The sequence below is a fragment of the Narcine bancroftii genome, chromosome 1, assembly GCF_036971445.1.
Source record: "Narcine bancroftii isolate sNarBan1 chromosome 1, sNarBan1.hap1, whole genome shotgun sequence".
Classification (NCBI taxonomy): Eukaryota; Metazoa; Chordata; class Chondrichthyes; order Torpediniformes; family Narcinidae; genus Narcine; species Narcine bancroftii.
This window is the reverse complement of record NC_091469.1, coordinates 371,871,803-371,893,699: the sequence shown is the minus strand read 5'-3', so window position 1 is coordinate 371,893,699 and position 21,897 is coordinate 371,871,803. Positions and strand designations below refer to the sequence as shown.

Genomic DNA, 21,897 nt, shown 5'->3' with positions numbered 1-21,897 from the left:
CCAAATAGACTTCAGTGGAGCTGTCAGCATCGTGTCTATCTTTTCAAATGGCCTTGTTCAGGCAGAGAAAAATAATATTTCAATTCCTAATTGTGACACATGTTGCAAAAAGATTTTGCTAAATATTTAGTGACAAACATGATTCTCATTTGCTGAATTTCTGTTCAGATAAAATTTCAATAATTTTTCATAACCATTTGTTTATTACCAGTATTTCTGAACTATCTCAGTTGTTAAATGTTTTAGATATTTTCATTCAGCCCATTTAACTTTTATTAGAATGCACATGAAATTTGTAGCATTATGGGTGCTTGGATAATTAGATCAAGAAATCGCTACGTTGAAGTAAAAATGATGGTAATATTAAACATTCTAATAATTAAGAATTTTAATTCTCTCTGGGACAAATAATTTTTACATTTTGCTCCTTTTAATTATTAAAAAATTATTAATGTATCTCAAATAGTAAAGATAATTCTGTAGTTTGTTTTATTTAATATCTTATGTAATGTTTAGATAAGTGAAGAGTTGGAAAAAGTGAAACAAGATATGGAAGAAAAGGGAAGCAGTATGACTGATGGAAGTAAGTAAGGGGATGCAAAAATATTTCTCCAAATGAAACCTTGAACAAAAGTGGATTTTATTTAATAACCTTGACACCTGGAGGCATTGCTTGTAAAATTATTGTTGAAGGGAGGAGAAGGAAGTTTCTTTTTCTTTCAGAGAGTTATTGGGACACAAAATACCCTGGAAGGAAGAGTCAATGCAAATTCCATAGTATTTAAAGGGAAAAAGGAGAGATATTTAGGAACAAAATGTAAATGTGGGAAATGACTACAGTGGACCTTTCAGACAATGTTACATCTTGAGCAACACATCAGGTACTAGCATAATTTATTTTCACTCCTATTTTATGGGTTACTATGTGTTTAATTAGGCTATTATGGGACTCACAGACTCTCTCATAGTGCAGGTGTTAGTCAACGGAACTAATTGGAGTGTCATTGGTGAGGTAGTCTACTCCTGCCACTTAGTCTGGAGCCTCTGTATGCTCCTGAGACATGTCCTAGAGGTTCTCAATCCTATCCTGAATGCTTTTTTATTTCTTCATTTTGAGTAGTCCTAGAACATGGAATAGTGCAGGACAGTAGGGGCTCGAGATATCCAGGAATCAATGGGGAATTTTTTTCAAGAAAACCAAGAATATTCTTGAATCGATTCTTCTGAATGCCTGAATTTATTTTTCCATTACAGAGCTGGAACAGTATCCAATGCACAGGCCCCTTGGCTGTTGGCCTGTGCTCCTCCTTGACCTCTTCTTCTCTCCTCCCCCCCACCTTCTTATTCAGGCGCCTGCCTGTTTTTTGCTTATACATCAAATAGCTCAGCACCAAAAGGTTGGATATGGATGCAAGGGACCTTTTTAGCCTCTCCAGCTCTTTTGTATTATGACAATATGCAGACTTTTTCACCTGGAACAGGGTCTGCTTGGCTTATCCACTGTTGTGCATGGGAATAATAGGGCCTGCCCAACTGAGTTCTCTTAGTGCCTCAGCACTGAGGTTGTCGGTCTGGAAGAGGGCAATAACAGTGGTTCTTTCTGGAATTTTATGGGCAGAGCATAGATGGTACTTTTCTAGTGCTTTAAAATGCCTGTTGATTACAATTCTAATTCCAACTGATGGAATTAAAAGCTTTAATCCATTCAAAGTTGGTATTATTCCCTATTTTTTTTAATAGTTGTGCAGTGAAAATAATGTGAGAGTAGCACTTTGGCCACTGTACAAGAGGGGTTGAGCAGGATCCCGTCAATGCTTTGCCGTGACAGATGGCAGCAAGAATCCTCTGTAGTTTCTGCAATCAAAGTGGTCTCCTTTCCTAAGAATGTATGTAGATAGAATCTCTTGCATGCTCTTCATCCATGAATTGTTCTTTAAGTCACATGCTTTTGATGGAACAATAGGGCTGTTTTTATTTCCTTTAATCAACCTGGAATTTCCAATCCAGAGGAGCCTTGCATTTGATCTAATTATTTTCACCAAACTAATCTTGTTTCTTCTTGATAGAGAAGCCAACAGTTGCTTGGCAGTTGCCAATTATGACAGACTTTAAGCCATCTGGACACTTTGTAGCTCCTGTAAATTGGGTCCTTGAGAGCTTCAATACTAATTTCTTATGACAATGCTTCAGGTAATGCAGATTTCTTGGTGGCCAGATTGATGGTGATAATAGGTGTTCTGCCCAGCAGTTGTCGGTGCTTGTCATTACCTGGGTGAGGTGGATAATTTGTTCAGAATAATTTGTTTAATGAAATAATACAGCAGGAGCCTAGGATTAGAGAGGCATGTAACTGTGATTTTTCTTGAGAAGTTAGTGTACCCTGCTTTCTTGCTGATTGTGCCTTGGCTCCCCCACTCTGACATTGAACTTGCCTCGATGGATCAGTTTGTCCTTTGGGATGTGGAGCGTGATTTTCTCCAAGACTAAAAAAATCCTCCTTAACCTGTCCAAAACCTTTACGAGTTAGACATAAGTGTTGATGGCCATAGAGTACTGATCTGTGTTTAAGTGAGTCAGAGTCACAAGGCAGATTAGTCACCTAGATGTTAGTCTCACACATTATTGATGAAGGAGCTCAATCAGAAGAGGAGCATGTTCCTCTTGCAATTTTCCCTCCAAAAGGTATGCCCCCCACATTGTTATTTAAATTTGCCACCTTCTCTCCTTCATATCACACTAATTACAGAAATATCAGTGTATCTGAGTTCCTGAGCCTAGTTGGTAGTGGAACATTCAGGTCTGTCATTTTGGGATTGTCCACAAGGTCTTGATATTAAAGATCTCAATCCTCAAATCATGGAATGGCGGTTGTCTGTGCATGGTTTAATTTAAAGTAGCTGGTCTATACCAGCTATCAAATTGGATTCATGAAGGAAAATCTTGATCCAGTGATGATAGCCCAAGCAGACTGTAGACATGCTCTGCTGCATGAGCATTAATACATTAGTAGGTGCTGCCTGTAATATATGCTGAGCAGCATCTGACACTCCCTTTTGGTTTCTCTTTCACTCCTATCCTTCAAACCACCACTAACACTGCATCAGTAAATCGGAAAACTTTGTGTTCTAGAGGTAAATTGGAGATTTAAGAAGACAAACCTATAAAACTGAAATAACATTTGAGCAACCTTGACCATTTACTTTGTGCAAACTGTAAAATAATCTTGCACTCTTCTATTATCATTTTCACAATCTGATTTTTTCTGCCTTGTTCAAGGCTTAAATTGCTAGCTTGCACTGACCAATATATACAATTGTTTATTAATTGTGAAAATTTGAGTTTTTATATACAGGTACAGTACAACTCTGATTATCCAAAATAGGATTGTCCAAAATGCTCATTTATCCAATTATTTTTGGAGTCAAACTTATCAGGGACGTCAACCTACTGGGCAGAAGCTGGAACCTCAGGTTCCCAGCACAGGCAGGGCCCTCTGTGGGGAGGTGTTGGTGATCAGTGGTGGCCAGTGTTTTTTGGTGAGAATTAAACATTATTTTAATACTTAAAAAGCCTTAACTTGTTGTTTTGTGGTATAAAAACCATTACAGGTGATTTGCTGTTACTACTGGGCTGGGTTTTTTTTAAATGACCACTTCTCCAAAAAAAAGTTTATCCAACATAAGCCTTGTTCCATCCATTTTGGATAATTGGAGTTGTACTCTAATTACATTCTTTTAACATGCATTTGAAATTATAGAAGTAAGGTGGTGAAAGATTTAAGGTTGTATACTGATATTAAACTAATAATTCAAGTGGATTGAATTTCTTCATTAACTGTCACTTTTATTTTCAGCTCCATTAGTGAAAATCAAACAAGCTTTGACTAAGCTGAAACAAGAGATAACTCAAATGGATATTCAAATTGGTGTAGTGGAGCATACCTTGCTACAAGCCAAACTCAAAGAGAAATCAAACATGACCAGAGACATGCACGCAACCAATATCCCAGAAACCACAATAGGAGGTTATTGATATTCTGTGTTTAAGTCCAGATTATCAATTGTACTTTATATTTGTCCTCTGGCAGAAGATTACTGGGAGCTGTACAAGAAAATTTGCCATACATAAAAGTTGTGGAGAAACTCAAAGTCATGAAGCAACCACAGTAAGTAAAGCATAATTAATCTTTTCAAGCTTTAGCTCTTCATTGGGAATCCCTATGGATGCTGCATGACTTGCTGAGTTTCTCTTGCACTTTTGTGGAATTGTTGGAACAAGATGCCTGCAAGAAATCACCAGTTGCATTACTTTCTGTGTTGACAATGAATATTTACATATATTTATGGTCAAAAGCAAAAATGCGAACCTAATTTAAAAGTGCCAGTATTTTCTTCAATTGAAACAAAATACTTGACAAAATTTTTATTTGGCAAATATTGTACTTGATATGTTATCAGCAGGTCTTGTGCCCATATTACTAATGTTTTTAAAGTAATTCCTCAATTACTGACTATACTTTTTGTAAACAAAAATGTTTGAACTATCAACAAGTTGTTGTAAACTGTTAGTTCTGTTCAGTTTTTTTGGAAGACACGAGTTGTAGTAAATACCTCAAAAAGTTAAACATCTTTGATTAAACCATATTGCATTATATAATACAAAACTCAACTGCTGGAAATGAGTTTTTCCACTTGTAATTCCATCCCTGAGTTCATTTGCCCAAATTTCCACTTCTCTTTTTGAGCTCCTCCAATATTATTTACTTGAAGCCTTCAGTGAAATTTATTTCCCCCTACATAGCAAATATTCTTTATTACTTTAACATTAGCTTCACGAACTGGGTTCAGAAACTGTAAATAGCTTAGCATTTTGCAAGCATTGCAGATATTAAGGAAAAAGATTTTATAAGTACACTTTTACAATTTTGTAATCTTTGAATACAATTGTTTTATAAATAAAATAATTATCACTGAGCTAATACTGTATACTCTTTTTAAAAAAAAATCTTGCAAACCATTACATTTGATAAAAGTATGAACCATTTCTGAGTGGTGGTCTTAATATTGAATTTGATTACACACAATGTCAGTTTAAGTCTTGAGCTATTTATTGTAATAGCATTATCTCAAGCAAGGATGGGCAATCTTTTTTTAAACTCACATTCCACCTTAAGTATTCCCTATGCCATAAGCACTCTGATTGATTAAGGGAATGCTTAAGGTGGTCTGTGAGTGGGAAGGAAAGGTTGAGAATCACTGCTCTAGACCCAATTGTTCCTGAAATATTTTTCTTGAGAAAAATTGTCATTGGCCCATTTCCTTTGGAGCTATGAATCCGTGCACATAACATGTCAATTGGGCTCGATTAAAACATTGGTTTTCAAACCACCTTCTTTCCACACACATACCACCTTAAGCAATCCCTTACCAATCACAGAGCACTTACGGCATTAGGGGGAATGTGAGTTTTAGAAAAAAAAGATTGCCACCCCTGAAAGCAAACTGACGGGGTACTTTCAAAGAACGCTAAAATATTTGTTTATCGAAATATTTTAATCTGTAATGTCTATGTTGATTTCTTCATGAACCACGTCGTCATCATTATATTTATAAAACCAACGGGTCAGGATTGAGGACTATTTCTCATTGAACAAATGTATCAAATTTAAAGCAAAAACAATCTGCTGTTGGAACTCAGCTAAATCAAGCAGGATCAGAATAAAAGTAAATCATCGGGCCATGAACCTGACCCTTAGATTAGAAACGGTCGTTTAAAAAAAGGTAAGTTGTCTTAAGGTAAAGTAACTAAGGAGTTTTTTTTTAATTAAACCAAAGCAATCCATTCGTACAAGATGACGACTGTTTTGTCCGCTTTGCCTGATAGTAAAAGTAGGGTTACTTTTAAGAACGTGGAAAATCCCTGCTGCAGAAAACTCGGTGTTGTCAAGTTCTTGACCTGACTCCCCCCTTTTGCTCCAATTCTGGACCCTGGTTCTCAGTGACGGAAGATAATTGGATGGAACGCTGGCAAGGTATTGCCATGACAACCAAGTGTCCGGCCGGGAAAGTTATTTTTGAGACGCTGAAAATGGAGCGAGAGCAGAACAAGGATAGAACGGACGTCAAATCCACCTGGATAAAAATGGGGACACTGCGCAAAATTATAAGCGTCCTTCACTATTTAATGACTCCCGTCGCCAGGGAGAAAGTTTTAAAACAAGCGGTGGTTTTGATCGTTTTGATTGCTTGCGGGTTCCTCCTCTTTCTGCACTTGTCAGGTGTGTAAACTGTAGTTATGTTTGGCACACAGCCCGCCGGACACAAACTTGACGGATCTGAACATGATACGCGATTGAAAAGCATAACGTACACAATCTTAATTTGCTGTTCACCAAAAGGCAATGAAAACAAGCTGCCGACTGGTTCCTGGGTTTTTTAAAACATTGAAAGATGTGGTTGGGTGAGAGGAGCGTAGCAGCGATAGTCCGCGGAGTGCCGTACCCTGTAATTTTGGATACAACACTTTACAGTGCTAGGAAATACCAACACCAACAAATCATGGAGCAATCCCTTTAAGTCACACATGTCAAACTCTGGCCCGCGGGCCAAATTTGGCACGCGATATAATTATATTTGGCCCGCAAGATCATATTAAATATATATTAGAGTTGGCCCGCTGGCCGCCGCGCCAGTATCGCGCATGCACACTGAAGGTAAAAATGAAGACACCGGAGGTGTGGAGGGATCTCAGAGTCCCGAATCCCGGGGATCGGAGCCCGCCCGGCTCCCGGACACACATACGCGGCTGGAGTTGGGTCTGCGCTTCAGCGGCGACGCCGGACCGAACGTCTCGTTGGCGATGCCTTCCCCCTCGCTCCGTGCGCGGCGGACCCTGACTCCGGCTCCTTTTGTTGGAGACGAGCCCGGCGCCGTGAGATCACAGTTTAATCCCTCTCCAACCATGGGAGGGGGGTGGGAGCAACGCGCTCTTCTCAGCCAATTCCTCCACTGCCCTGGACGCCGGTGTTTCAACGGGGGGTTCGGGTGCCTTCGTCAGGCGTCCGACCTGTTGGTCCAAGACAAGGGGAGAGCGTACAAACTCCACACAGACAGCACCTGAACTCGGGTGAACGTGGAGCTGCGACCCCACATTCCACATCAGGACTGTGTGTAAGATTGGGAGCAGTGAGACGGAAGCTTATTTTGTTCCTGTGATTTAAGCCTTTCTTGGGGTGGGGGGGAGGTCCTTCTCTGACCACTTGCCTAACAATTAACCTAATCAGATGTGGAGTTACCACAATACAACAGTTCTCAACCTTTTTCTTTCCACTCGCATCCCTGTGCCATTGGTGCTCTGTGATTAGTAAGGGATTGCTTAAGGTGGTCTGTGGGTGGGAAGAAAAAGTTTGAAGACCACTGCTTTAATCATCCTTCATTGACTAGTCATGTGCACGGTTTCAGACGCTAAAGGAAATGGGCCAATGACAATGAAAGAGTTTATCCAAAACTATTATTAAACATTTATTTTAATAAGAAAAAGTTTAACATTACATATGTTGAAAGAAGAGAAAACATGCAGATGTTGTTGAAAATTTTCAATAAATATTTAGTTCGGCCCTTGACTTAGTCCAAGTTTTTAATTTTGGCCCTCTGTGAATTTGAGTTTGACACCCCTGCTTTAAGTGAAAGCACCTGGTTCTCTGGAAGTGGCAACACGGGTCGACAAGGTGGTGAAGAAGGCACTTGATACTTTGCCTTCAACTGGTCACATAGTTGTGACATCATGTACTAACAACAGAAATTTTGGTCACTGTGCTGTAGGTAGGATGTCATTAGGTGAAAAGCTGCAAAAAAGATTCATAACAATGTTACTGGCACTGGAAGCCTTGAGTAACAAAGAAGGATTGGATTGGCTTGGACGTTCTAACTGGAAAATGAAATGCTGAGGGGTCATCTTTTTGAAAGAAGTATGTAACATAATGAGATATGGTGAATTAAGATGATCTTATCCTCCAAGGCATCAGGAGTTGAAAACTAAGGGAGGGGAGAGGAACACATGTGGTTATCTACTTTGATTTTAGCTGAGACCTCCAATTTTATCCTTGTTTATCATTCCACAAGTGCAGACTATCATGCTCAAAGTTTTCACATTTTCAGTTTTTATGCCAGATTTCCATCCTCAGGTGTTTTTTTTTAAATATACTTTCCTTTCTTTTACAAATTTGGATCAGCTACAAATGCATACTTGGGTTTAATGAGAAGAGGCCTCTGAATTGGCCGTTTTGATTAACAATTACATTTATAGTTTCTGTTTTGTAAATTCAAATTAGTTGATATTCATTGTCAACCAAACTTTTTAATTTAAATTTCAAATTGGGTTAACAAGGAATCAACTGCCATGTTGGGTCTTCCCTGATATTAAATTTTATCTTTCATATCTTTAAAGATTCCTTGGGATTCTGTTCATGAATCCCCAGTGTATTGTTCCTGTGGTCATTGTCCAATTACTCCTCCCACAATGTTTCCCAGCATCCTTGGAATTTTCTCTCTTTTAATTATTTTTCTAGTTCCATTTTGAATATAATATCTGACTGATTATAGTAAATTTTTAGGCAACACATTCTCCTCAGTCCTGTCTCTCTCTTATTTTATTCAGGCGCCTGCCTACATTTTGTTCATACTTTGATGAAGGACTCAAACCCAAAACGTTGGTTATGGACCTTTATCTTTGTTATATGAAGTACACTATCTGATTTTCTGAGTTTCTCCAGCTTTGTGTTTTTACTTCAATCACAGTGTCTGCAGACTTTTGTGCTTTACTCATGACTTTTTTACTAGTTTCTCTACTAAATTTCTCCTTGAATGTTTCTGCTCAGAAACAGGTATTAGATTCTCTTCTCCTTTCTGATGATTTGAATCATTTTCCTCTGCGCCCTCTGCTAATGCAGCTTATCATGGAGAAAGTGTGCTCCAGGAAGTTGTTGATACACCCTTCTCCTTTAGAGTTTAATAATACCTGTGTCTTTCCAAAGTAGGTAAGTCGAAAAATTATGTTCCTTATGCAGTAAATGAGAAATTTGCACTTTTCTAGCAAATAACATGCCATTAATTTATAAAAGCTAGATTATTATTTAATGAGCTAGTGATTGATGCATTCTTAAATGTTTCAATTTTTCCATTTAATGAGTCACTCATTTGCAATATTCACAATTTCAGATTTAGATGCAAATATATGGCAGAAAAATACAGAACTTTATTTGCATGGAAGATTAAAGAGAAATGAAGACAATAGGTTACAAGCAAAGTTCCTAATGCCACCAGATACATCGAGACAGGCCTATAAAGGCCAAGTCATTGGAGTAGAAGGAGAAATTGGTGAGATAATTTTGCATAATCAGGAAAATCCTTTATTTTGGAACATTGTTTTACAAACATAAATTAATTATTTAGCTGGCTGTATATTTTCAGATTTTTTTTAAACTGTCTAAAGGAATATGATTTTATTCCAGAAATTTTAAATGCAAAATTAGCTTTTAAAAATCTTCAGTTTGATCTAGATGGGTTAGAATACTAGTTTCTTATTGGTTCCTAACTTCTTCACTACTTTTACCTTTTCTATTAATTCATAACAGTTTCAACCATACTTATTTACAAATCCCAGTCTTGTCCTGGAAATTCTGTGGCATAGCACGGGTGGCTAAACCGCGTCTCGCGATTCACATGCGGCTCTTTGACATGAATGTGTGGAGGTATTTTGGCTTTGCAGTGTTAGTGGACGTGGCTTGTGATCATGTGATTGTGGTGCGTGAGGCTGTGTTGGTAAGTGTGATCCAGGCCACCCTCCAATCAGAGCTGCTGATTTTTTCCTCCAGAGCTCCCAACGCTTGAATGGCCTCCAATCGAAACTCCCAATGCTCCTGCATACTTAAATAAGTATTATTACATACATGTATTTCTTAATATTTATAAAATATTTGTATCAAAATATGCATGTAGGACTAAAATTATTTATGTAATATTTTTACATTTGAAGCTCTCGAACATTCAAAATTTATCATATGTGGCTCTTATGTTAAACAAGTTTGGCCACCCTGGCATAACACAAAGTTTGTGTGCATTTTTTTAAAAATGTGTTAACGTAAATGGGGCCTAACTGTAATACATTACTTGTGTATATATCTTTTGAGAATTATGAATATTGTGTGGTAAACTGTCTGTTGCAATAGCGTAGATCTTCCAGTGGCCACCCATTTCAATTCTCCTTCCCATTCCCTTGAAGACCTGTCTGCCCATACTCTCAGGCACTGCCAGACTGAGACCATCTACAAATTGAAAGAACAACACTTTGACTTCTGCTTGGACACCCTCCAATGGGATGCCATTAACATCATCTTCACTGGTTTCCGTTAAACTGTCTCTTCCCACTTCTGCTTCTCCCTTTTACACCCAGCTTGGTGAGTCTCTTTTTCCATTTCTCTCTCTCTCCTCTTTTTCTTCTCCCTCTCTCCTTTTTCTTCTCCCTCTCTCCTTTTTCTCCCTCTCTCCTCTTTTTCTTCTCCCACTCTTCTCTTCTCCCTCTCTCCTCTTTCTTCTCCCTTTCTCCTTTTTCTCCCTCTCTCTTTCTTCTCCCTCTCTCCTTTTTCCCCCTCTCCTCTTTTCCCCTCTCTCCTTTTTCCACCCTCTCTCCTCTTTTACCCCTCCTCTTTTCCCCCCTCTCCTCTCTTCCCCCTCTCCTGTTTCCCCCTCTCCTCTTTCCCCCTCTCTCCTTTTTCCACCCTCTCTCCTCTTTTCCCCCTTTCTTTTCCCCCTTTCTTTTCCCCCTCTCTCCTCTTTTCACCCCTCTCTCCTCTTTCCCCCCTCTGTCCTCTTTCCCCCTCTCTCTTCTTCCCCCTCTCCTCTTTCCCCTCTCTCCTCTTTCCCCACTCTCCTCTTTCCCCTCTCTCTCCTCTTTCCCCCCTCTCTCCTCTTTCCCCCTCTCTCTTTTCCCCCTCTCTCTTTTCCCCCTCTCTCCTCTTTTTCCCCTCTCCTCTTTTTCCTCTCTCCTCCTTTTCCCCTCTGCTTTTTACACTCTCCCTCCCCCCTCTCCTCTTTCTTCTCCCTCTCTCCTTTCTTCTCCCTCTCTCCTCTTTCTTCTTTCTCCCTCTTTCTTCTCCCTCTCTCCTCTTTCTTCTTTCTCCCTCTCTCCTCTTTTCCCCCTCTCCTCTTTTTCCTTCTCTCCTCTTTTCCCCCTCTCTCCTCTTTCCCCCTCTTTTCCCCTCTCCTCTTTTTCCCCCTCTCTCCTCTTTCCCCCTCTCTCCTCTTTTCCCCCTCTCTCCTCTTTTCCCCTCTCTCCTCTTTTCCCCTCTCCTCTTTTTCCCCTCTCTCCCCTCTTTTTCCTCTCACTCCTCCTTTTCCCCTCCACTTTTTACTCTCTCCCTCCCCCCCCCCCCCCCCACCTCTCCTCTTTTCCCTCTTTCTCCTCTAACAGGACCAAAATCAATTCTACCTTCTCTTATCATTATGGAATTACCACTTTTTTGTGTTCTGAACTCCTCCCCTGCCACTCTTCAGTCTTTATAGTGACACCTTACTGTTCTTTGCTTATACCTTAAAGAAGTGCTCATGCATAAGACGTCAGTAATATATCTTTACTTTCTATGAATACTGCGAAACTGGCTGAGTTCCTCCAGCATTTCTGTTGCTTTTCCTACGATCACAGCATCTACAGACTTGCATGTTTCACACCGTGTGGTATGGCCTTTGATACATTTTGATTTTGATCTCTGCTCTTGGTAGAATGTGATTCACCATCAATAAAGGAAATGTATAGGAACTATTAAGCATGTTTTTATGAACAGCAGTCTTGAGCAGCCATTCTCAACAGGGGCCCTACAGTCCTGGGGAATCACAGCACATTTAAGTAAAAGTCTTATTTATTTTTACCTCGCATAACATCCATAAATTTTTTTTGTTTGTTTTTTTATGTAGTTGGTAGGAGAGAAGTATGGAAGACACCAAAACTTGATTGCCTCACAGGGAAGGGGCCCATAAAGTTTGAACAGAGTCCTAAGGGGCCATAGCCAAAAAAGGTTCAGATTGGCTTATCTAGAGAAGCTGTGATATCATTGTGGCAAGATTGGGATATTACTGCTGAGAAAGTAGCAAGAGAGTAACCAACTACAAGGGAAGAATTTGATTCTCTGTAAACAATAGTTATGAACGCATGAGGTCCACGTGGCAGATACGTTGCTGATCTAGAAAATGTACGAGAGGTTGCAGCTATTTGCTGTGTACTCAGAATGTGTGGCGATACTCCTATGAATGTGTGGTGCGGGCACACGCATGTGAGAGAGAAAATAAAGCAATATAGTTTTTCTACCACTGGTATTTGGATTGAAGGCTACAAAGCATCAGTTTATTAACACTGTATTTTCTCAAATATTTTAATGACATATTTTAGATTAATCCCTTCAGAATTTTCATGATTAAAGAAGTTAGTTGGTGACTTTATCATCAGTTTAAGGACATTGGCTAAAATGTGCCATTTTCAGACCACTTTAAATTGGGTACTGCATGTTGTTTGGTAAAGTTGTCAAACTAAAGGATCCGGTCGAAATGTTTTGACATGCCGGACCTAGTGTTCAAAAGTATGGGCAGAATATGCATAAGATGGAAAGGGGCATCAGCAATGTGAAATGGTTTCACTCAGGACATGACCCAGAGATGCAAGCAGGGAAGAAACCTTCAGAGATGTCAATTCCAGCATGATCTTCTTCAAAACAAAGCCACATAGATGTGACAAGTTCCATCCACAAAATTAATGGAGCTGCAGGCTGTTAGATGGCTAGGACTTGATCATTTGTATCTCAAGGTTTTGAAAGCAGTGCCTTTGGAGATGGTGAGTGTACTATTGTCATCATCCAAAAAAAATCCTCTAGTTTCTAAAACATTTTTCACAGAGTGGAAGGCATAGAATGTTGCCTCAGTATTAAAGAAATTAGGGAAGAGGAGTAAAACTGCAGACCAGTTGGACTTGCATCACCAAGGAAAATGCTTGAATCTATCATCAAGGAAGTTGTGGCCATCATTTAGAAAATAATGACAGAAAATTAAATGGCTGGTGTTCACAAAAAGCTGGAGTGAGATTTTTGATGTGAGACTCTATATGAGGATAAGAAGATGAAAACCATAAAGAAATTCCAAGTAGGAATTGTTATTACTGAGTTTGTAATTCTTTGTAATATTTTGGAAACACTTTCCAGTTGTAATTGTAATAGTTAATGGGGCTTTGGTCCCAGTTAAGTTTTAAGAATATAATTAATATTATGTTCACAATTATCAACTGTTAAGGTAATTTCTTAGTACAAGATTTGTTATGTATACAAAGGACAGTAGGGGTCATTTATCAGGTTTATTTGTATCTGTTCAATTAGAATTTGTGATCAAAAACTTCAACAGAAAATGTATAATTATTCATAAGTTTATAAATGATATTGCAATTACTATTCAGGAGCTTATGCAAATCTTTAATTTCTAGTTCCAGTTTTCTTTCACGTTTACTCAGTGGGTCAGACTCTTCAGTGCCTGATGAAGGATCTCTTACCTCAAAGTCTTGTGGATCCAAAGTTTGAGTGGATTGGCCCGAATGGACTAATTACTGAAGGTTTGCAGAAATGTTATTTTCTTGTTTTTTTTTAATCTGCAAACTTAGAACCACCCTGAATTACAAATGAATAATATATAGGCCCTTATCCTTTTAAGAAACACCCTGAGTGTTTTTATTTTACCATTTGATAAATAGCAATTTGACATAGATCTTTCATTAAATCTCGCTTCATCTCTTCAAGTATTTTTCTACTGTAAAGTTTTCCATCCCAGAGTGATTGAGGAACTAATAAACTTTGCCTAGTTGGGTGTGAATTTAGGCAGATGTCAGTAGTACTATTTCTAATATTGTAATTATTATAATGGCAAGCATTTACCTCATTGGAAATGGACATTTATACCTTTAAGTCAGTTCAGCTGTCCATGATTAACCTGACTCTAACTTCCCATATATCTTAATACTTTGGTCCATCTCAGATCTAAAGTTAAACTAGTATGTGTGGAAGACAATTCAAAATTTATCTCACCTTCTATAAGAGAACTTTTGTCCTAATTTCACCCCTGAAAATATTATTCTTAATTTAGATTGTCACATTCTTTCCCCATCACAAATAGTCACCAATTTCATGTCTAGAAAGAAAATACTTTTGTCAAATCCCTGATGAATTCAATGAAAAATAACTGAAATTATAGCTCTTCTTGTGCCAGTCAAGAAAGTATATAGTAACCCATTTTACCCTTTTTTCAAAACAATTGTTACTAAATCGAACAAGTTGCCTGAAATCCATATACATATCCCTTTTTAATAGTACGCATGCTGTCAGATGAGCACTTGCATTAATCTAAATATCAAATGAAAGCTGTCATCAATTTACAGTATTGGGAAGCTATATAAATATGCTGAATTCTAGCTTACCCAATGCTGGAAGGTGCACTTATACTGAACTCTAATGTAGGAAAGTCTGATGTTGACAACACTGTAAGACGTTATCTACAAGCAAATGACTAGAGCCTTCCCATTATGAATACAGGGAGTCTCACCTTTTAGGATTCATATTTTAATAATTAATTACAGATAATAAATAAAAAAAATCTCAAATACAAGGATAGCGTAATTGTGTGGTGGCAGATTCTCTCATGGCGAACCGGCCCCACGTGTGTAATGGAAGATTTAAACCGTGTTTTTTACTTTTGCAGCCTTTGCTTCTGCAAGGCTGAGAACCTGCTTGTGTTTTAGAATCAGCAGACATAAGCTAAATTCCACCGAGGGGCCAGAGATGCAGTTATCTGATGAAAGGACATCTGTGTACCAAGAACATTTAATCTTCCTGCTTGTTTTGGTCACAGACTGTCAGAGGCCTAGCCTTGATGCAAAATAAACCATTGTATTCAAAGTGATAAGCTGAAAATTACATTATTCGATAGAAGCCTAGGCATGCTAGCTTGCTTGCTTATCTTTCTTGCTGTGCTGGGAATAGGTGCTTGAGTAAGCAGTTTATTGGGTAATATAAGCCATGGTCCCGCTGCTGAAGAGAGAGACTCTCTGAGAGGTGGCAACATCTCTCAGCAAGAAGAATAATTTCTAGGGTCCAGCCAACGTCCCGGTCGGGAGAGGTGGAGAAGTTGCTACTGGAGCCCCGACAACCTACTACAAGTGTGTGGTCGTTGCCCGCTTTGGCAGTTGGGACCATTCCAGGCATTGATAAGTATAATTGGGAAGGGCTTGCATATTGTAGTTTGATATCAGCTTTAGAATTTGTAATAAAGATTTGTATACACTGAACTGCTCTCGATGTGTGTGTCTATTTTCTTTCGGTAGCTCAAACACTGTGACCAATCTAAAACGAACAAAGTGAGAGGTACAAGTTTACCCAGGACAGCGTGTAACACCACATGGCGGGGCAGCCATGGGAAGATGGCATTGTCAGGGTTTTCTCCCTGCCTCAAGTCTCCTGCCCAGCGCGTGCCTCAGGCAGTGATTATGATGTCACAATGCACGAGGTGACTGAGCTCATGCTGTCCTTAAAAGGGCACGTGTTGAATTTGAATAAAATCACTCATTAACAGCTTTCAATGTGGTGGCTGAGTCTTTCTTGGCTGTGTCCAGCACTACATTGGTGACCCCGTTGAGCCTAGATGCCTCTCTGGTCTCAAGAACATGGATCCAGCAGAGATCAACGCCGTTGCCATCAAACTGCCCCCCTTCTGGACCTATCGCATGCGTACATGGTTCGGGCAGGCGGAGGCACAGACAACATGATGTTCTACCACGTGAGCGTGCTGGACGAAGAAACGGCAGCCAGGGTGGACGATCTAATACAAAACCCACCAACCGAGGGTAAATATCCTGCCCTCGAGAACCTGCTCCTTGGCACTGTCAGTCTCTCCCCTCAGCAGCGTGCCTCCAGACTCCTGCGCCTCAATGGGCTTGGGGACCGCACACCATCGGCCGTAATGAACAAGATGCTGCCACTGGCGGAAAATCACAAACCTTGTTTCCTATTCCATCAGATCTTCCTCGAGCAGATGCCTGGGGACATCCAACTATTCCTGGCAGATGAGGACTTCACAGATCCATGCCTAGTTGCATTTGAGCGGACACCCTCTGGCGCACCAAGAGGGAGAATGAAGCAGCCCTTAGGTTGCGTGACCAAGAGCCAGCTGGCCGCAACGGTCCCCCAAGCACAAGCCAGAGGAGCACCATTCCGCCTGGTGCTTTTACCATTAGCGCTGGGGAGCGCAAGATCGTAATTGCCGACAACCTTGTGACTACTAGGGGAAATGACTCGGCCAGCCACCATTGAAGGCTGCGATGGCTGACCACATGGACAGCCTCCTTCACATTACCGACAAGTCCATCAGTCATCGTTTCCTGGTGGAGATCAGAGCGTAGCTGACTGTCCTGCCCCCTACCGCACTCAAGATACGCACCCGATCTTGTGGTCCCACCCTGCGGGCAGCCAATGGTTCTGCCATCAAGACCTTCAGTACCCGCTGGGCGGAGATCCAGATCGGGAAAAAGAAATCGGCTCAGTGGGTACTGCATTTTTAGGGGCCTACTTCCTGAGGGCACATGGACTGTTGGTCAACATGAAGGGCAAGAGGCTGGTCAACGCTCGCACTTTCCATTCAGTGCATCTGGACGCCATGAACGCCTGCAGGCCCGAGATCGCCGCCATCGCCACTTCCAGGGATGAGTATTCGAACATACTCCACGAGTTCCGCGCCATCTTTCAACCACAATTCAGCACCACCTTAGTCTAGCACGGGGTATACCACCATATCTCCACACAGGGCTGCCCGCTGCACGTCAAGCCCAGACAACTTCCATCTGAGAAGCTGCAGCTGTCAAAGGAGGAGTTTTCCCGGCTGCAGGAGTTGGATATTGTCCATTGCTCAGACAGCACCTGGGCATCCACTCTCCATATGGTCCCCAAATCCTCTGGGGGCTTGGGACCCTGGAGCAATTACCTGCATTTGAATGATGCAATCACACTGGAGAGGTACCCGGTTCCACACATTCATGACTTCTCGGCCAATCTCCACAGCGCGCAAGTCTTCTCCAAGGTCGATCTGGTGCGGGGTTATCATCAGAACCTGGTTCACCCCGAGGACATTGGCAAGATGGCGATCATCACACCCTTTGGCCTCTTTGAATTCCTCTGTAACGCGTCCCAGATTTTTCAGCACCTCATGGACGCAGTGGGTAGGGACTTGGACTTTGTGTTTATCTACCTGGACGATATCCTTATCGCCAGCCGCAACCGCAAAGAGCAAAAGGCCCACCTCCGTACCCTGTTTGCCCAACTGGCAGAGTTTGGCCTCACGGTCAATGTGGCCAAGTGCCAGTTCGGCAAGCAGATGCTGCAGTTCCTGGGGCACACCATCCCAGCAACAAGTGCTGCCCCGGCACCAGAGAAGGTCTTGGCCGTCCAACAGTTCCCCAAGCCAACAACCCTGAAGGACCTGCAGGAGTTCGTGGGGATAATGAATTTTTATCATCAGTTCATCCCCGGCGCTGCCCGCACCATGCAACTGCTGTTCACGTTGATCACCACTAAGAAAGTCCTTACCTGGTCGGAGGAGGCAGAGACCGTTTTTGCTGCAACAAAGGAGGCCCTCACCAACGCAACTCTATTGGGGCACCCATGCTCGGTGGCACACATGGCACTCTCGGTGGATGCCTCAGCCACGGCGGTAGGGGCCGTACTCAAGCAGTGGCTCAACGTACAGTGGCCTTCTTTAGCAAACAGCTGAGCCAGCCGGAGGTCAAGTACAGCGCTTTCGACCAGGACCTCCTGGCGCTGTACCTGGCCATCTGGCACTTTCGATACTTTCACTGTGTTCATGGACCTCATCCCTTACACAGGCACTCGCCATGGCCAAAAATCCGTGGTCAACTCACCAGCAACGCCACCTCTCCTACGTGTTGTTCATCACCGACATCCGGCACAAGGTAGGCAAAGACAACGTCATGGTGGATGCGCTCTCTCATCTGGCAATCAACGCTCTCGCTCCTGTCCTTGACTACACACAGTTGGCAAAGTCCTAGAAGCTGGACACAGAGACGCATGCTCTCCGGACCACCATCTCTGGCCTTGAGCTCCAGGACGTTCAGTTGCCAAACAGTGCGACACGCTGCTCTGTGACGTCTCCACCAGCTCGCCGCGCCCGGTATTCCCACTGCAGTGGAGGTCGAGGGTTTTCAGCTTGGTCCACGACTTAGCCCACCCCTCGGAGAAGATATCGGTGCGAATGGTGGCAGAGTGGTTTGTGTGGCACGGACTCAAAAAGGAGGTGACCAAGATGGGGAAGAACTGCACCAGGTGCCAGGCCTCCAAGGTCCACCAGCCTATGCAGGCCCCAATCCAGAAATTCGATCCGGCGGTATGGAGATTTCAGCACATCCACGTTGACATCATAGGCCTCCTGCCGGTGTCCAGAGGAGTGCGCTACCTTCTCACAATAGTCGATAGGACCACAAGATGGCCGGAGGCTGTTCCCATCAAAGAGGCTTCCGCAGAGCTGTGTGCCAGGAATTCAGTCAGTCATTGGATCACTAGGTTCGGAGTCCCGGTGCACATCACCAATGACAGGGGCACCCAGTTCAGCTCTGGGCTCAGCTGGCAAACCTCCTGGGGGTTAAACTCCACCACACCACAGCCTACATCCACAAGCAAATGGTTTGGTCAAGAGGTTTCATCGTTATCTGAAATCCACTCTCATGGCTCGCCCTGGGTCCTCCTCGGCATCAGAACAGCACCCAAGGAGGACCTAAAGGCATCTTCTGTGGAACTGGTGTATGGCGCGCTGCTCTCTCTGCCTGGTGAGTTCTTTGACGTTGGGCACGTCCAAGCATGCAAACTTTTGGCAGATCTCCGTAAGAAACTATCCACGCTAGCCCCCTCGCATCATGGTGTCCGGCTGACACATCATCCCAAAGAGGTGGACTCGGCAGAATTCATATTTGTTCAGCACGGTCCACATACAGCACCTTTACAACGCCCATACGAAGGTCCATACAAGGTCCTCCAGCGGTCCGGCAGGACTTTCACTTTGGACATTTTCACTGTAGACTGTTTGAAGGCGGCACACTTAGACCTATCATGGCCGGTGCAGATGGGCATGCCCAAACGCCAGGGCCGCCCGCCCAAGCGGCGGGACGTATAGCTGGTTCTGAAGGGCTTGTGTGGCGGCGCACTCTCTCTCATGGCAAACCGACCCCACGTGTAACGCCACATGGCAGGGCAGCCATGGGAAGATGGCACTGTCAGGGTTTCTCCCTGCCTCAAGTCTCCTGCCAAGCGTGTGCCTGGGCCAGTGATTATGATGTCACAATGCACGAGGTGACTGAGCTCATGCACGAGGTGACTGAGCTCATGCTGCCCTTAAAAGGACACGCACTGAATTTGAATAAAAACAGTAATTAATGACTTTCAATGTGGTGGATGAGTCTTTCTTGGGTGTGCCCAGCACTACAATAGTTCAATTATCCTTGACATTGAAGATTTAGTTTTATTGTGAGCAAGTTGGTACATGGTTATACAAAATATATTTGGTAAAACCTGAAAAACATTATAACCTAAACAAAAAAAAATGCACTGTAGTGCCCTGCAGCCTGTACCTCAATCCAACACAGGAAACGGTTGTTGAACGCATTGTTCGGGCTGAAACACCCATTTCTATAGGCCACTGGCAGAATGGTGAAACTGGCCAAACACTACCAATGGATCACAGGGGGCCAAATCATGGCCTGTATCCAATCGATAGCTGGCCCGCTCAAGACACTCCTCAAAGATGACACAACCGAACTGACTATAAAAGGCAGAGCTGCTACTGAATAAATTCAATGTCGAGTACACTCTACCGGTGTGTGTGTTTCTTCTGCGGATTCAAGCTACAGCCTTAGGCTATAACCGACAGCTATAACCTAGCTGTAGCTGTAGCGACCTCACTACAGCGCTTTCTCATTAGATTTTTTTTCCACAGTTTGATTGTAAAAAGTCAAAGATCAAATGTAAAAAGATAACCGTGCAATCATAGATTATTCATATTATGACCATATGACCTATGCACATATTTTAAAATATTTGGTTAATTTATCTTGAGGAATAGTACAGAATCTTGTTTAAAATTTTCATAGGAAACATTATTTATATCCCTGCACTATCTCCATCAGGTGTGATGGAAAAGACATTAAGGATGGAAGTGGTCAGTGGATTGCCAGTTTGTTCTACAATGGACTTGTAGTGTCAGGGCAATGATTCTACAGTAGGCACAGAGTCTACACCCAAGCATTGAAGACTGAAGTTCACTGCGTGGAATTATGATCAATATGCATTTCTTGGGCAGAATAAACAACATGCCCAAAACAATGCCTTGGGGAAAAATACATTTTATTGCAAACTAATGATCTATTGTGTCTGGAAGGCTGGCGGCAAAACTCTGCATGCCAAACTGCATGAGTTTTTCAAGCTTTGTTGGGACCAAGGTAAACTGCCTCAGGATCTTCGTGATGCCACCATCATCACCCTGTACAAAAACAAAGGCGAGAAATCAGACTGCTCAAACTACAGGGGAATCACGTTGCTCTCCATTGCAGGCAAAATCTTCGCTAGGATTCTACTAAATAGAATAATACCTAGTGTCGCTGAGAATATTCTCCCAGAATCACAGTGCGGCTTTCGCGCAAACAGAGGAACCACTGACATGGTCTTTGCCCTCAGACAGCTCCAAGAAAAGTGCAGAGAACAAAACAAAGGACTCTACATCACCTTTGTTGACCTCACCAAAGCCTTCGACACCGTGAGCAGGAAAGGGCTTTGGCAAATACTAGAGCGCATCGGATGTCCCCCAAAGTTCCTCAACATGATTATCCAACTGCACGAAAACCAGCAAGGTCGGGTCAGATACAGCAATGAGCTCTCTGAACCCTTCTCCATTAACAATGGCGTGAAGCAAGGCTGTGTTCTCGCACCAACCCTCTTTTCAATCTTCTTCAGCATGATGCTGAACCAAGCCATGAAAGACCCCAACAATGAAGACGCTGTTTACATCCGGTACCGCACGGATGGCAGTCTCTTCAATCTGAGGCGCCTGCAAGCTCACACCAAGACACAAGAGAAACTTGTCCGTGAACTACTCTTTGCAGATGATGCCGCTTTAGTTGCCCATTCAGAGCCAGCTCTTCAGCGCTTGACGTCCTGCTTTGCGGAAACTGCCAAAATGTTTGGCCTGGAAGTCAGCCTGAAGAAAACGGAGGTCCTCCATCAGCCAGCTCCCCACCATGACTACCAGCCCCCCCACATCTCCATCGGGCACACAAAACTCAAAACGGTCAACCAGTTTACCTATCTCGGCTGCACCATTTCATCAGATGCAAGGATCGACAATGAGATAGACAACAGACTCGCCAAGGCAAATAGCGCCTTTGGAAGACTACACAAAAGAGTCTGGAAAAACAACCAACTGAAAAACCTCACAAAGATAAGCGTATACAGAGCCGTTGTCATACCCACACTCCTGTTCGGCTCCGAATCATGGGTCCTCTACCGGCACCACCTACGGCTCCTAGAACGCTTCCACCAGCGTTGTCTCCGCTCCATCCTCAACATCCATTGGAGCGCTCACACCCCTAACGTCGAGGTACTCGAGATGGCAGAGGTCGACAGCATCGAGTCCACGCTGCTGAAGATCCAGCTGCGCTGGATGGGTCACGTCTCCAGAATGGAGGACCATCGCCTTCCCAAGATCGTATTATATGGCGAGCTCTCCACTGGCCACCGTGACAGAGGTGCACCAAAGAAAAGGTACA

At 42.5% G+C, this 21,897-nt stretch overlaps 2 protein-coding genes across 6 annotated transcripts in view; both read left to right on the top strand.

Moving 5' to 3' along the window:
• Window positions 1–4,948, top strand: part of ift57 (intraflagellar transport 57 homolog (Chlamydomonas)) — a 34,563-nt gene extending 29,615 nt beyond the window's left edge. The window contains exons 10-12 of one of the 2 annotated variants that reach the window (XR_011349781.1): window positions 517–583; window positions 724–881; window positions 3,854–3,937. Coding sequence is in view for 1 of the 2 variants with exons in the window: in XM_069913303.1 (XP_069769404.1) it covers window positions 517–583; window positions 3,854–4,032 (246 nt within the window). In the remaining variant the exon portion in view is untranslated. Of the gene's footprint in view, window positions 1–516; window positions 584–723; window positions 882–3,853 lie in introns of both variants that reach the window. The other variant, XM_069913303.1, reaches the window with a different exon arrangement.
• Window positions 4,949–5,941: 993 nt separating this feature from the next.
• The window catches only part of LOC138751247 (zona pellucida-binding protein 2-like), a 94,857-nt gene continuing 78,901 nt past the window's right edge, over window positions 5,942–21,897 (top strand). The window contains exons 1-3 of one of the 4 annotated variants that reach the window (XM_069913299.1): window positions 5,942–6,277; window positions 9,216–9,374; window positions 13,516–13,641. In XM_069913299.1, the coding sequence (XP_069769400.1) occupies window positions 6,016–6,277; window positions 9,216–9,374; window positions 13,516–13,641 (547 nt within the window). In that variant the 5' untranslated portion in view covers window positions 5,942–6,015. Of the gene's footprint in view, window positions 6,278–7,830; window positions 7,967–9,215; window positions 9,375–10,979; window positions 11,730–13,515; window positions 13,642–21,897 lie in introns of those variants that run through there. The other 3 variants (XM_069913302.1, XM_069913300.1, XM_069913301.1) reach the window with 3 other exon arrangements.